At 34.2% G+C, this 12822-nt stretch overlaps 1 protein-coding gene across 1 annotated transcript in view; it reads left to right on the plus strand.

Moving 5' to 3' along the window:
• CFAP47 (cilia and flagella associated protein 47) overlaps positions 1-12822 on the plus strand; it is a 423199-nt gene that overhangs the window by 152395 nt on the left and 257982 nt on the right. The window contains exon 30 of the mRNA XM_070502678.1: positions 7888-8106. Within this exon, the coding sequence (XP_070358779.1) occupies positions 7888-8106 (219 nt within the window). The remainder of the gene's footprint in view (positions 1-7887; positions 8107-12822) is intronic.

The raw sequence follows: 12822 nt of genomic DNA on the forward strand, positions 1-12822 counted from the left end.
TATGGAATCCTAATGTTTGTAGGCTAAATCTAGGATTTCAGACGAAGTGAAGCTTAAAGTCCTGGGTAAGCCATGAACTCTAGTGCAGCCCTGCATGTTAACAGGGAAAGTGGAATTTGTCTGGCCTTGTATGCAGTAACTCCCAGCTGGAGAGTCATCCACTACGGGATGTATTACCTGGAAAACTGGAATTCGTTGTGAATATCAACAAGTTTTTCTTTCTTTCCAACATTATTGAACATTTTTTGACGTATTTATGGATCACCTTCTTGAACCTGAAGATAGGGGTTGTTGGTAATGCTGCCTTATTGGTTTGTTACCTCAGGAAATTTGACTCTTTACAAACACCAATTTGCAGCAGCAGGGCAATATGATCGTTTTCATTGGTTGATTTAAGAGATATTCAAGTGGATTAGCAGAAACCAAAGAAATTGCTTAAGAGGATTGCCTATTTATTGATTATTAGTCTTCAGTTTTCAATGTTTGAAATATTTTTCAGTGTTTTCAATTCTTAGAGGCTCTTAGATGTTATTTATTTTCAGCCACCTCCCCAAGTAACCAAAAGATGGAAAGATACGCACATCAGTGCTAGTCCAAGCTTCCACTCCAGCATGTACCTCACTCCAGCTGCCACACACCAAGAGCACATCCAGAAATGCCAGCCAGGAAGCTTATGGGGGAAGGTTCCAATTGTTCCAAAGCTAGATATTCCATCCCAGAAGCTCTCATTTAGTACAAGTATATAGAATCTGACAGAAAATCAAATTAATCAGTGGAATGTCCTACCATTTGTAATGAGGGCCTACAAAATAAAATATTTTCTCTAGGCTTTCATTTCCTCATTTGTAAAGATGAGGAGATAATGACAATAATTACCTTATAGGATTATTGTGATATTTAACTTATATTAGAACAGAGCTTAGGACATAGTAAGTGTTCAATAAATGTTAGCTATTAAGTTTAATTAGGATTATGTTTAAAGTGTTATGTATTTCTGACTTCATGAGTCATATTCACCAGCTCTTCTTCTGTTTGGCAGTGGAAGGTAAATTTAAAACCCACTTTTTCCAAGCACTTACCCAAATAATATATCATTAATAATATTTTTCCTTCCTTTGCAATATTTCCTCCCTGCTGATATACAAACTTTTGATATAAATATATATATATATTTATATATATATAACATGCTTTTCTCTTTGCAATGTTGAGCTGCTGGCAAGCTCACTGATAAACTTAATAAGGTAAACATAAAAGTGTCTTCTCCATTTCTGGGCTGCCTGCCCACCATGTCCGACAAAGTCACAAAAACATGTCTTTAGATTGAAACAAAGAGTTAAAATGCAAGTGGTTATAATAACTGGTTAGAGTTGACTTCCTTGAATTCTTTCACTTCTCCACATTACTGTAAGAATAATAAAACATTTTACAACTTGTATTTTCAAAATAGTTTCCTTCCTTAACCATTTTACTACTTGCTTGCTGGTGATAGTGGTAAGTGGTGGGTGATTTCTTTATCTGGAAAGATAGATCATAAATACACTGAGCTTTTGCTTGTGTATATTTTCAATCTCCAAAGTAGGGGGACTCTCATAATTGAAAAAGAAACTTGAAATCATTTGATTTCTTAATGCTTAAACAAGAGGAGAAAGAATATGGTTAAAAATTATCAAGCTTTTAGTTAATACGAAGTCTACATTTGTAGGATATGCATACATATAGATATTAAAGAAAAGACTGTGTAGTTTTTAACATAATTTGTGCTCCCAGTGGGCAATTCAGTTATTGACTAACAGTGTCGCCTTTTCCTCTAACAAACCTCTCCACACTGATTTTAACTAGCTGATTTCGGACAATCTTCATTTCCGAGAGGAACTTGGACCCAAGCTGTTTCTTCTTGGTTTTTTAAGTCATGAACTAAAACACACATAGAGAATGGTTCACAAACCAAGTGCTACTCCTCAATTTACTCCTAGAGCAAACCATTGTGCAGACATCATTTTGCCAGCACCCCAGAAACTTTTGTGACCCTCACAACACTACCAAATCTCTACAATTGAAAGGAAACTACTAGCCTGACTTTTAGGGTAATCATTTTCTTGCTCTTTTTTTTTTTTTAAGTTTTATCACCCAAGCATAGATCTGTGAACTCCAGAGTTTAAGGTTTCTTTGAATTTTAATAATTTTTATTGTTATGTAACCTACAGACAGAATTATAACTATGTGAACACACAAGTGTAGCCACCACTTAGGCCAAGAAGTAGAGCATTGCTAACATCCCTAAATCCCCTCCACCTCCTCCATCCCCATCTGCCTCTCAAGGAGGCAACCGATATCCTGAATTCTAACGCGAGATTAGTTTTGTCTGTTTTTGAACTTTATATACTAAGAATCATAGAGTTTGCATTTTTTTGTGTGTCTGGATTTTTTTGCTCAATATTATGTTCACGTGATTCATATATATTTGCATTTAGGAGTAGTTTATTTATTTTTTAATGCTGCACACTAGGCCATAGTATGAATATTCTGCAATTTATTCATTTTCCTTTTGATAGACATTTCGTTGGCTGCCAGATTTTTCTATTATGAATAATGCTACTATAAAAATTTTAGCACATGTCTTTTGGTATAGATACTTCTGAAAGGCATATATGTAAGAGTAAAATTGCTGGATCATAAGATAGAAATAGGATCACCTTTAGGAGGTACTTCCAAACAATTTTCCAAGGTGCTTGTACCAATTTCCACTCTTACAGGTCATGTATGAAAGTTCCAGTTTCTCTGTATTCTAAGAAATATTTAATATTGTCAATCTTTTCAATATTAGCTCTTTCTGGTATGTGTGGTTTGAATTGACATCTTACTGCTATCGGCATTAAGAAAATTTTTCCATGTTCTTTGTCATTTGGAAATGCTGTATCATAAAGAGCCTGTTTATGTTTTCTCCTCATTTTAAAAAAATGGATTCTCTTTTTTCCGTATTTATTTGTAGCAAGTTTTCGAATTTTGTATGTGAATTTATTGTTGGTTGTATGTATTACAAATATCTTTTCTTTAATTTTAACGTAGTCTAATTTTTGAATATTTGCCTTAATGGTTATTGCTTTTGTCTGCCCTTTAAGAGATCTTTCTGTCCCCGAGAGGTGAAGATATCCTCTTTTGCTATTCCTGGAAGTTTCGTTGTTTTGTCTTTCATGTTTGATAGTCAGTCCTCCTGAAATTTACTTTTGTGTATGTTGTGAAATAAAGGTCAAAGTATATTTTATTTTTCCCTATTTCTGAAAATATGAATATCCGATTGACTCAATAGCACTTAGGGAAAAGACCATCCTTCCTCCTCCCTTTTCACTCTACAGTGCCTCCTTTCTCATAAGTCAAGTATTTGTATAGTTGTGTATATTCCTTTGATCAATTTGTATACTTTTGCATCAATACCAAGTTGTCCTAAGTTCTATTACTTTATAGTTCTTGATATCTACTAGTATAAATACTCAAAGTTTGTTAGTCTACAATATTCTCTTAGGTAATTATGCCATTTGCATTTCTATATAAATATTAGAATCACTTATAAATATCTACCGAAAAGAAAAAAGTCACCTTGCCAGTATTTTGATTGTGATTGAACCTTGTCTATGGTAAATTTAGAAGGAAATGACATCTTTACAATATTGCCTTAGTAGAAAAGGACAGAGCTTATATCTTCTCTTATTTAGGTCATTTAAATTTTATCTTAGTGATGATTTAGTTTTCAGTTATTGTTCTTGCACATATTTTGGTAGATTTATCCCTAGGTATTTAGTATTTTTTGAAGTTTTGGCAAAAGGCCCCTTTTTTTTCAATTTTATTTTGTTTTTCTATATGCTATGTATAAATAATGTTAATTATCATATTCTGACATCTATCCAACTGTGTTTTTATGGTGCTTTACTAATTCTAATTCATCTGTAGGTATTTTTTTGTGTTTTCTAAAGACATGTCATCTGCAAATAATCGCTTTCTTTCTTTCTTTTTCAATTCTTACATCTTTGATTTCTTTTTCTTGCCTTATTACATTTGCTGGGATCTCTAGTTATATATTAAGTAGTAGGCATCCTCCTCTTAATCTCAATCTTGAGAAAACCTTTCAACATTTTTCATTAAGTATGAGGTTCACTCTGTGCTTTTTATAGAAACCCTTTATCAGTCTATGAAGTTTTTTTATTTCTAGTTATTATGTTTTGATTCTGAAAAAATATAATTTTTAAACTATAAATTTTCTTCTAAATTTGGCTTTATCTGAATTGGATTTTTTTTTTAAAGATTGGCACCTGCGCTAACATCTGTTGCCAATCTGTTTTTTTCTTCTCCCCAAAGGCACCCTCCCCCTCCCAACCCCGTACATAGTTGTATATTCTAGTTGTAAGTGCCTCTGGTTGTGCTATGTGGGACACCACCTCAACACGACCTGATGAGCAGTGCCTTGTTTGCACCCAGGATCTGAACCAGTGAAACCCTGGGCTGCCAAAGCAGAGCACGCAAACTTAAACACTCAACCACAGGGCTGGCCCCTGAATTGCATATTTTTATATGTAATGTATTATTTTCATCCCATTCATATTTTTTCTAATTTCCAATGCCATTTTTTTTTTTGAGGAAGACTGGCCCTGAGCTAACATCCATGCCCATCTTCCTCTACTTTATATGTGGGACTCCTGCCACAGCATGGCTTGCCAAGTGGTGCCATGTCCGCACCCGGGATCCGAACTGGTGAACCCCGGGCTGCCGAAACCGAACATGCGAACTTAACCACTGTGCAACTGGGCCAGCCCCAATGCCATTTATTTTAAAAAGGTTATTTAGAAGCTTATATTTGGTGATTTTGTTATTGATAGTCAGTGTAATTTCATTGAGGTCCGAGACCATCCTCTTTGAAATTTTTTGACATTTGTTTATTGGCCAGCATTTATATAGTTTTTGTAAACATTTCAACTTGAAAATGTTTTGTATTTTGTAGTTATGGAAAGCTATCTTCCATGTTTGTACATTAAACCTTGTTTGGTTATTATACTCTTTAATATATGTGCTTACTGATTTTTAAATTACCAGTTGCTAGCATGAAGTCATTAAAATCTCTACTTATATTTGTGTATTTGTCTGTTCCTTTTTAATTTCATCAATTTTGCTTTATACATTTGGAGGCTGTTACCAAGTGCGTTCAAATGAACAACTGTAACACCTTCATGGTGTACTGAAACTTTTATGCATATGGAATGTCTGTCTTTATACTTAGTAATGCTTTGTGCCTTAAATTCTAAGCTGCCTTATATTAATGTAGATACATTACTTCTAGTTAATATTTACATAACTTTTTTTTGTATCTTTTTCATAAATCTTTTTGTTTCCTATGTTTTTGGTTATGTCTTTTTGTATACCCTATCTTTAGCTTGTTTCGTGTTATTCTTTGAATCTTTGTCTTTTCATTCAAGTTTATGGTTCACATAAATTTAATATAATTACTGTAAATATGAATTTAAATCTATAATGTTTTTAAGTTCTTCTATTTTTCTGTCTACTCCACATTCTCTCTCTCCTTTTTTACCTTCTCTTAGATTGATTAAATATTCTTTTCTTATTTCGTGATTTATCCCTGGCTAGCTTAGAAGTTAATGTGTTTTTCTTGTTTTCTTGATGAGTGACATTACAGCATATAAGAAGTCTTGTACTAATTAATAATTTTATCTTCTTCCCTCGTGTTGCAAGGACTTATGATATTTTAACTTTATTTTCTTGTCTCCTGACATATGCCATTGTTGTGTATTGTAATTATGTATATACCTGAGATATTATTATTGTTTAACCAGTCAATATTTGCTCATACATTTGCCAGTTTCATTATTCTTCATTCTTTTTGTATCTTTGATCTTCTGTGTAAGATTATTTTCTTCCTTTCAAGTAATTCTCTTTAGATCTTTTATTTAAGGTCAATTGGTAACAAATTTTTCTAGTTTGTTTCCAAAAATAGCTGTATTTTTTCACTTTTATTCTGATTGTATAGTTTTGTTTGGTATAGGATTCTACATTGGCAGTTATTTTCTTTCAGCATATTTAAGTTGTATTATTTACTTTTGTCTTCTACTTTTTCTGTTAAGAAATCATCTGATATCCTTATTTTTACTGATTTGAAGGTATTATCTTTTTTTTGTAGCACCTTTAAGATTTTCTCTTTATATTTGGTTTTCAGCAGCTTCACTCTGATGTGGTGAGAAAAGTATTCTTTGTAGCTATTCTTATTTGGGTTCATAGTTATTCTTTAATCTGTGGTTTTATTTTTTATTGTCAATTTTGGAAAGTTCTCAACAAACATTTTTTCAAATTATGTGACTCCTGCATTCTTTCGGACTCCTCTCCTTTGCTCACTCTTGTGTATTTTCCATCCTTTTGTCCCTCTCTATTGCAGTATAGATACTTTCCTATGGCCTGTCTTCCCATGCATTAATTCTCTCTTTGCTTGATTTAATCTGCTGTGAAGCTTATCCGTTGCTCTCTTAGTTTTACTTACTGAACTTGTTTATTTCTAAATTTTCCATTGGTCATTTTTTATATAATTTATAGTTCAATGACAAAATTTTCAATCTTAAACATACTACATACAGTTACTTCAAAATCTTTATCTTACAACCAAAATATCTGGGTCCCCTGTGTATCTGTTTATATTGTTTATTGTTTCTTTCCATTTGTATTCATCTTGTTGCTTTTTATCCTTCTTATTTAGTCATTGTCTGGTTATGTTTTAATTCTCTTTAGACTATTTATCTTTTTCATAATTTTTTGTAGACATATTTTAAGGCCCATGATGGTGTGAATTTTCTCCATGAAATATTTAAATATTTGTTTGCTTCTTTGGTAACTTCAGGATATACTAACTCTATTATATATATTACTTATGAGAAAGATGAGGAACAGAAAGGTCAAGTAACTTCCGTAAAATTACACAGTAAGAGGAAGAGCCAGAATTTGAGCAATGGTCATCAAACCCTTACCTAAATCAATGTACTTTCTCCTGTAATATGTGAGACAGACCTACTAGCTACCAAACTGGAGAACTCCCATTCAAACTGGCCCGTTGGGCACATTTTATTTGTCAGTCTAAGCTACTGATACATTTGTGACTCTGATTGCCAGCAAACAAATAGTATAGTATTAGATATTGGATAAACTGTAGACAGCAAAGATTGGTTGGAATTTTTTACTCCATTTAAAAATTAACATGCATCATAACTTGGTGCAGGATCTATCAGGAAATAGAGATTGCATTGTCTTGTTTAAAGAACAGACAAATATATGGAAACAATAGATCTCTGGACTTTATCTTTAAAATGAGAATCCCTACTCACGTGGCCAATGTGCAGGATGTGCCCTTCTAAGTATTAAAATACAAATATTGAGAAAATGTGTGTAAATTTGTCTTTGCATATACATGTGTGATGAACATTTGAAATCTGTCTTAGGAACTATTATAGGCATTATCATCTCCAGTTTATAGTGTACAAAACTGAGTTCAATGAGTTTAACTTGTCATACTCAGGCAGCTAGTAGGTGATGGGTCCAGGATCTGACCTCTGTACTGTTTCTGCAAAGCACTTACATTTTCTAATCGTAGTCCAGTCTTTCAGACTTGACAATTATAACATTAAATAATGGTATGTGTTTAAAACAAGATACTGGAGAACTCAGGGGTTATTAAAAAATCTAATTTTTACTAACAAAGGGTAGCTGAATAAAGTGAATTTTGTAATTTCTTTCTTGTTTCATTTTAAATAGGATTTTATTTAGTCATCAAGCATGTTTTCTTTTCCATAACATAACATTTTGAGATTTTAAAAAAATTTTGAATTTGTTTTCCCATAGGGATGTGTATAAAATACGATGCTGCTCATCACCCTCGTCATCCAAAAAATCTGTACATAATGACTTTTCGAAATATAATAAGACCATTTATGATGTGATGCTCCACCTGAGTGGAAAAATGCCAGATGGCATTAATTCTAGTCAGTCTTTACCTGTGGATCACACTGAAAGGGTGCTTCAACTTCGTTTGCAACATTCTTCACTTCTTGGCTTTCTCAGGTAAAAACACGGATGTGCTAATTTAAAGATGTAATTGTGACTTGGCTAGATAGATAAGTAAGTAGATGGGTAGGTAGATAGACAGATAGACTTTGATATTATTTGTCTTATTATAAAATATTTGCCAAGTTTCTACTATATACATAACCCTGTAATATATACCTTGGAAAAATAATAGAAAATAAGTATTTCATGAGCTATTGAATTTATAATCTAAGGCAATCATTCTCAGACTTTCTCATGCATCCAAATCACTGGGATGGCATGTTAAACAAGTTGCTGGCCCTTACCCACAGAGTTTATCATGTTAATTTTCATTTATAACAAGTTTCAAGTGATACTGATACTTCTGGTTCATGACCTCATTTTGAGAATCCTCATATAAGGCGAATATATAAATCCATTGAACAAAAAGGGGATGAAACCAATAAATTTATTCCTCAGGTTACTGTTAGTATAATCTCAAGTTATGGATACTGTGAACTTTTAGTCTGCGTAGTTATAGTCTTTTAATATTAAAATAATAGATGAAAATTTCCATAAATGATTGATAAAAAATATAGGGAAACTACTTGTCATCATAATATCTGCGTTCCTCCACAGAAGTTAAATGGTGAGTGGCCAAGAAATGGAAAAGCAATGTTTAATAAAAGTCTGAGGGGAGTGCTGGTGAATTTATATCACTTCTTTTGCCTACGTCAATAGCCAAAACTGGCTTGAGTTTCATGTGGCTTAGAAGGGATCTAGAAGTTTCTAAGTCACTGAAGGTGACTGCATTAAGACCCAGGCAGCCTGTTATGGAAGCTGACTAAATGAGAGGGACTTTACTGAAGAGGCAAAAGGGTAGGGATGACTGTCTCTGAAGCCACAATATGAATGACAAATATATGAGGCCTGGGGAGTGGCTGAGTCAGTTATGAGGGACCTCTTGGTCCTTGATGGGGCCTAAGAGGAGAAACACAAGATCCCCATCTCAGGCCTCAGCAGCAGATGCCCACATGACAGCTATGCTCCAGGCAGAGGGGGGCATTGCCAAAGAGACTGAAGATCCAGAAAAGCAGTCACAGACCTGCATGTCCAGATACAAGAGTCCCTCTCACCTACCTCATGTAAGCCCAAATGCAGGGCTGCTCCATGTTCTGAGAGGCCTTACTCAATTGGGCGATCCCTCCTTTATATAATAATATCAAATTCAAAAATTAGATACATGGCTTTAGCAGAGACTCACGAAAGTGAAGAAACGTGAAGTTGAAACTGTATTAACTAGACAATAAATCTACCTCTTCCCAGATGCCATCTTGTGGGGGGATGGGAGGTCTGAAATTTTGATCGTTCATCCCAAAGAACAGAATTACTGTAAAGAGACTGTTCGGGTTAGAAGAGACTAAGATATGGTGAAGATTCCAGTCTACAGTTTCTCTCTACTCCTCTCCGCTGAGTCTCGGTGGGAGAATGAGAAAGATTATATCAGTTAAGGAAAACGGCACAGCTGTGTATAACTCTGTAAATTATTTTCAGCACCACTGACATTCATGAGTGAGGTACCCCACTAATCTGTGAGTATGTTGAGGGCAGGAAGCACATCTCCTTCATCTGGTGTCTCTAACACCCAAGGTGATTGATAACAGAATGGGGCCAATGCTCATTAAATGTTTATTTATTATCATTGTCTTTCACAGAATTTGATTTTTGAGTTTGTGTGGTGAAAGGAATAAAACTTTGAAATTGGGTCTCAGGAGAGTCAGATAAGAATGAGGAAAATTTTGTGAAATATAAAAATTGGGGTAAAAGAGGAAAAGGTAAAGGATTTGCATTCCAAGAGAGAAGGTGTAATCAGTGAGAGACAGTCAAATTGGAGAAAGGTGGGATGTGTACTATAAATGTTATACATTGAACTTTATTTATAGTATTAAACTATGAACTCTTAAATCTAACTTTAATTGTTAAGGGATTTATTCCATCATATGTGTATTAATTTGCTAGGGCTACCATAACAGAATGCCGCAGACTGGAAGGCTTAAACAACAGAAATTTATTTTCTCACAGTTCTGGAGGCTGGAAGTACAAGATCAAGGTGTTAGCAGATTGGGTTTCTTCTGAGGCCTCTTTCCTTGGCTTGCAAATGGCTGCCGTCTCTCGGCATCCTCACGTGGTCTCTCCTCTGTGTGCACACGTCTTTGATGTCTGTCCAGATTTCCTCTTCCTATAAGGACATCAGTCAGATTGGATTAGGGTCCACCCTAATGGCCTCCTTTTACCTTAATCACCTCTTTAAAGGCCTTAACTCCAAATATAGTCACATCCTGAAGTACTGAGGGTTTAGGTTTCAACACAGGACACCGTTCAGCCCATGACAATGCCATGTGTCTTGGATTATAAAAGACATTATGTAATTGAGTGTTATATTTTACAATAAGCTTCATGTTGCTGTGGCTGAATATGCTTAATCTTTCCTGTCATTTGTGCCTATCATGGGCAGAACTGTCTCCCTCCAAAATTTACTTGTTGAAGCCCTAACCCCAATGTGACTGTATTTGGAGATAAGACCTTTAAGGATGTTGTTATAGTCAATGACATCATAAAGGTGGGACCCTAAGCCCTCTGCAAGCCAGGAAGAAGGGCCTCACCAGAAACCAATTTTTCCAGCACCTTGTTCTTGTATTTCCTGCCTCTAGAACTGTGATGAAATATATTTCTTTTGTTTAAGCTACCCAACCTGTGACGTTCTGTTGTGACAGCCCAAGCTGACTAATACAGTGACTAATATCCTTTGATATAATTTCATTTGTTTATAACCAATAATCCTTTTTATGATGTTGTTAATTTTCATTGAAGAAAACTTTTTTGGTTTATAGTTTTTACAATATAAAACTAAAGGAAGAACGTTAACACCATGTTCCCTGTATTGAAACTGAAAGTAGGATATCACATAATATAAAACTGCTGTAACTCTTACTTTCTAATTCCATTGATTTAAAAAAAAAAAATCCATTCACCAAAATAAATCCAGTTCGAAAAACCAACTCACTTTCCTTTGCAAGTAAATTTAATCCCATTTGTGATTTTACTTCTTTAGAAACTTTATACTCTTCTTACTCATGCATGACCATTATGGTATCTTATTAATGGAATTGCATCTAAGAATGAGAATGTTTCAAAGCAATAATCAAAGTGATTCAAGAAGATCACACTGAAATTGGGTAAGACCATGGCTTTTGAATCAGGTGGATACGGGCTTAAAGTCTGGCTCTTTAGTCCTCCTGTGACTTTGCGCAAGTTGCTTAACCTGTTTAAGCTCCAATTTCAATATCTGTAAAATGGAGGGTGATAATTCCCAAACTTGCTTGGTTGGTAAAAGATTTAGAAATGATAAAAAGTGTATTACATTGCACATAGTAGATGATGATTATTATTAATTTAAATGCAATAAATTATGATTTATGGCTTTCATATGCTAAAATGTTTGCTTAAATAATTCCAATATGGTCACTGTTAGTGACATACTGAAAACTGACTCTTGTGATGTCGTTATCATTGAAATAGAATCTTTTAAAAATCTGTTCTATTAGAAATAAATGTTTGTTGACATAAGAATGCCGGAAAACCAGTATTTATCAAGAGTGTCCTTATTAGATAAAGTGGGAACTCTATTTAAATTTTTATAAGTTTAACATAGAAAACACATGACTTTTCTTTTAATTTTACCACTTCCTACTCTTGGTCCTTGATGATTGATTCAATAACGTAAATACTCTAATTCAATAAGGCAAAAATTCTAAGTCCATTCTTTTTTTTTTCCCCTGTTTTTTGTCCCCAAATCCGCCAAGTACCTAGTTGTATATTTTAGTTGTGGGTCCTTCTAGTTGTGGCATGTGGGACGCCACCTCACCGTGGCCTAATGAGTGGTGCCATGTCTGCACCCATGATCTGAACTGGCCAAACCCTGGGCCACCAAAGCGGAGTGCACAAACTTTACCACTCGGCCACGGGGCTGGCCCTCTAAGCCCATTTTTATTTTAGAAAGTTAGTTGTGCTTTTAAAATTTAATGAAATGTTAACTGTGAGCAAAAGAAGGAGGTTTGGATACTTAAATAAATCCTTATTGTTTGTGCATTGTAGAAATCAAACCGTTTCTGAGAGGATCATTACACTCTGTGGTGCCTGTGATCATCGTGTTATTCTTGTAGTATTATGTTGGCATAGCTCCCAGTTCTGTTGACATTAACATGGGTGGTTTCTGTTTTGACATTTTATGGTGCGAGGATGCAGGTAGGGAAGAATGATTTTGACATTAAAGCCAAGCCATTCAAATTGATTGCTCTTTTATCAGCAAATACATGCCTATCAGGATATGTTGGCTGTGATAAAATTCCCCAACATTTTGAAAGTGGCAGTATGGTTAATAAAATTGGGTCATTAATCATGTGCATATGTGTCATGATGGAAATAAATGTATTAAAATTCAAAATAATCATAAATGTTATTAGCGTCACCATTTAAATTTGATGTCAGTGAGTGAGGACTTTTGTACAAGTGAAATTAAATCTATTTTGTGCAATAAATGAGAAACTAATTTTGGAGATTAAGTTTAGAATTGAATAACTCATCACATCTAATTTTATTTTGTTCTACTTAGTGCAAACTCAGAAGAAATATTCAAATAGAAAACCTAACCTGTGAAAGTGTAGTCAAATCAGTTGTGACAGTCAACTCTAT

Source organism: Equus asinus, chromosome X (assembly GCF_041296235.1).
Source record: "Equus asinus isolate D_3611 breed Donkey chromosome X, EquAss-T2T_v2, whole genome shotgun sequence".
In the NCBI taxonomy this organism is placed as follows: Eukaryota; Metazoa; Chordata; class Mammalia; order Perissodactyla; family Equidae; genus Equus; species Equus asinus.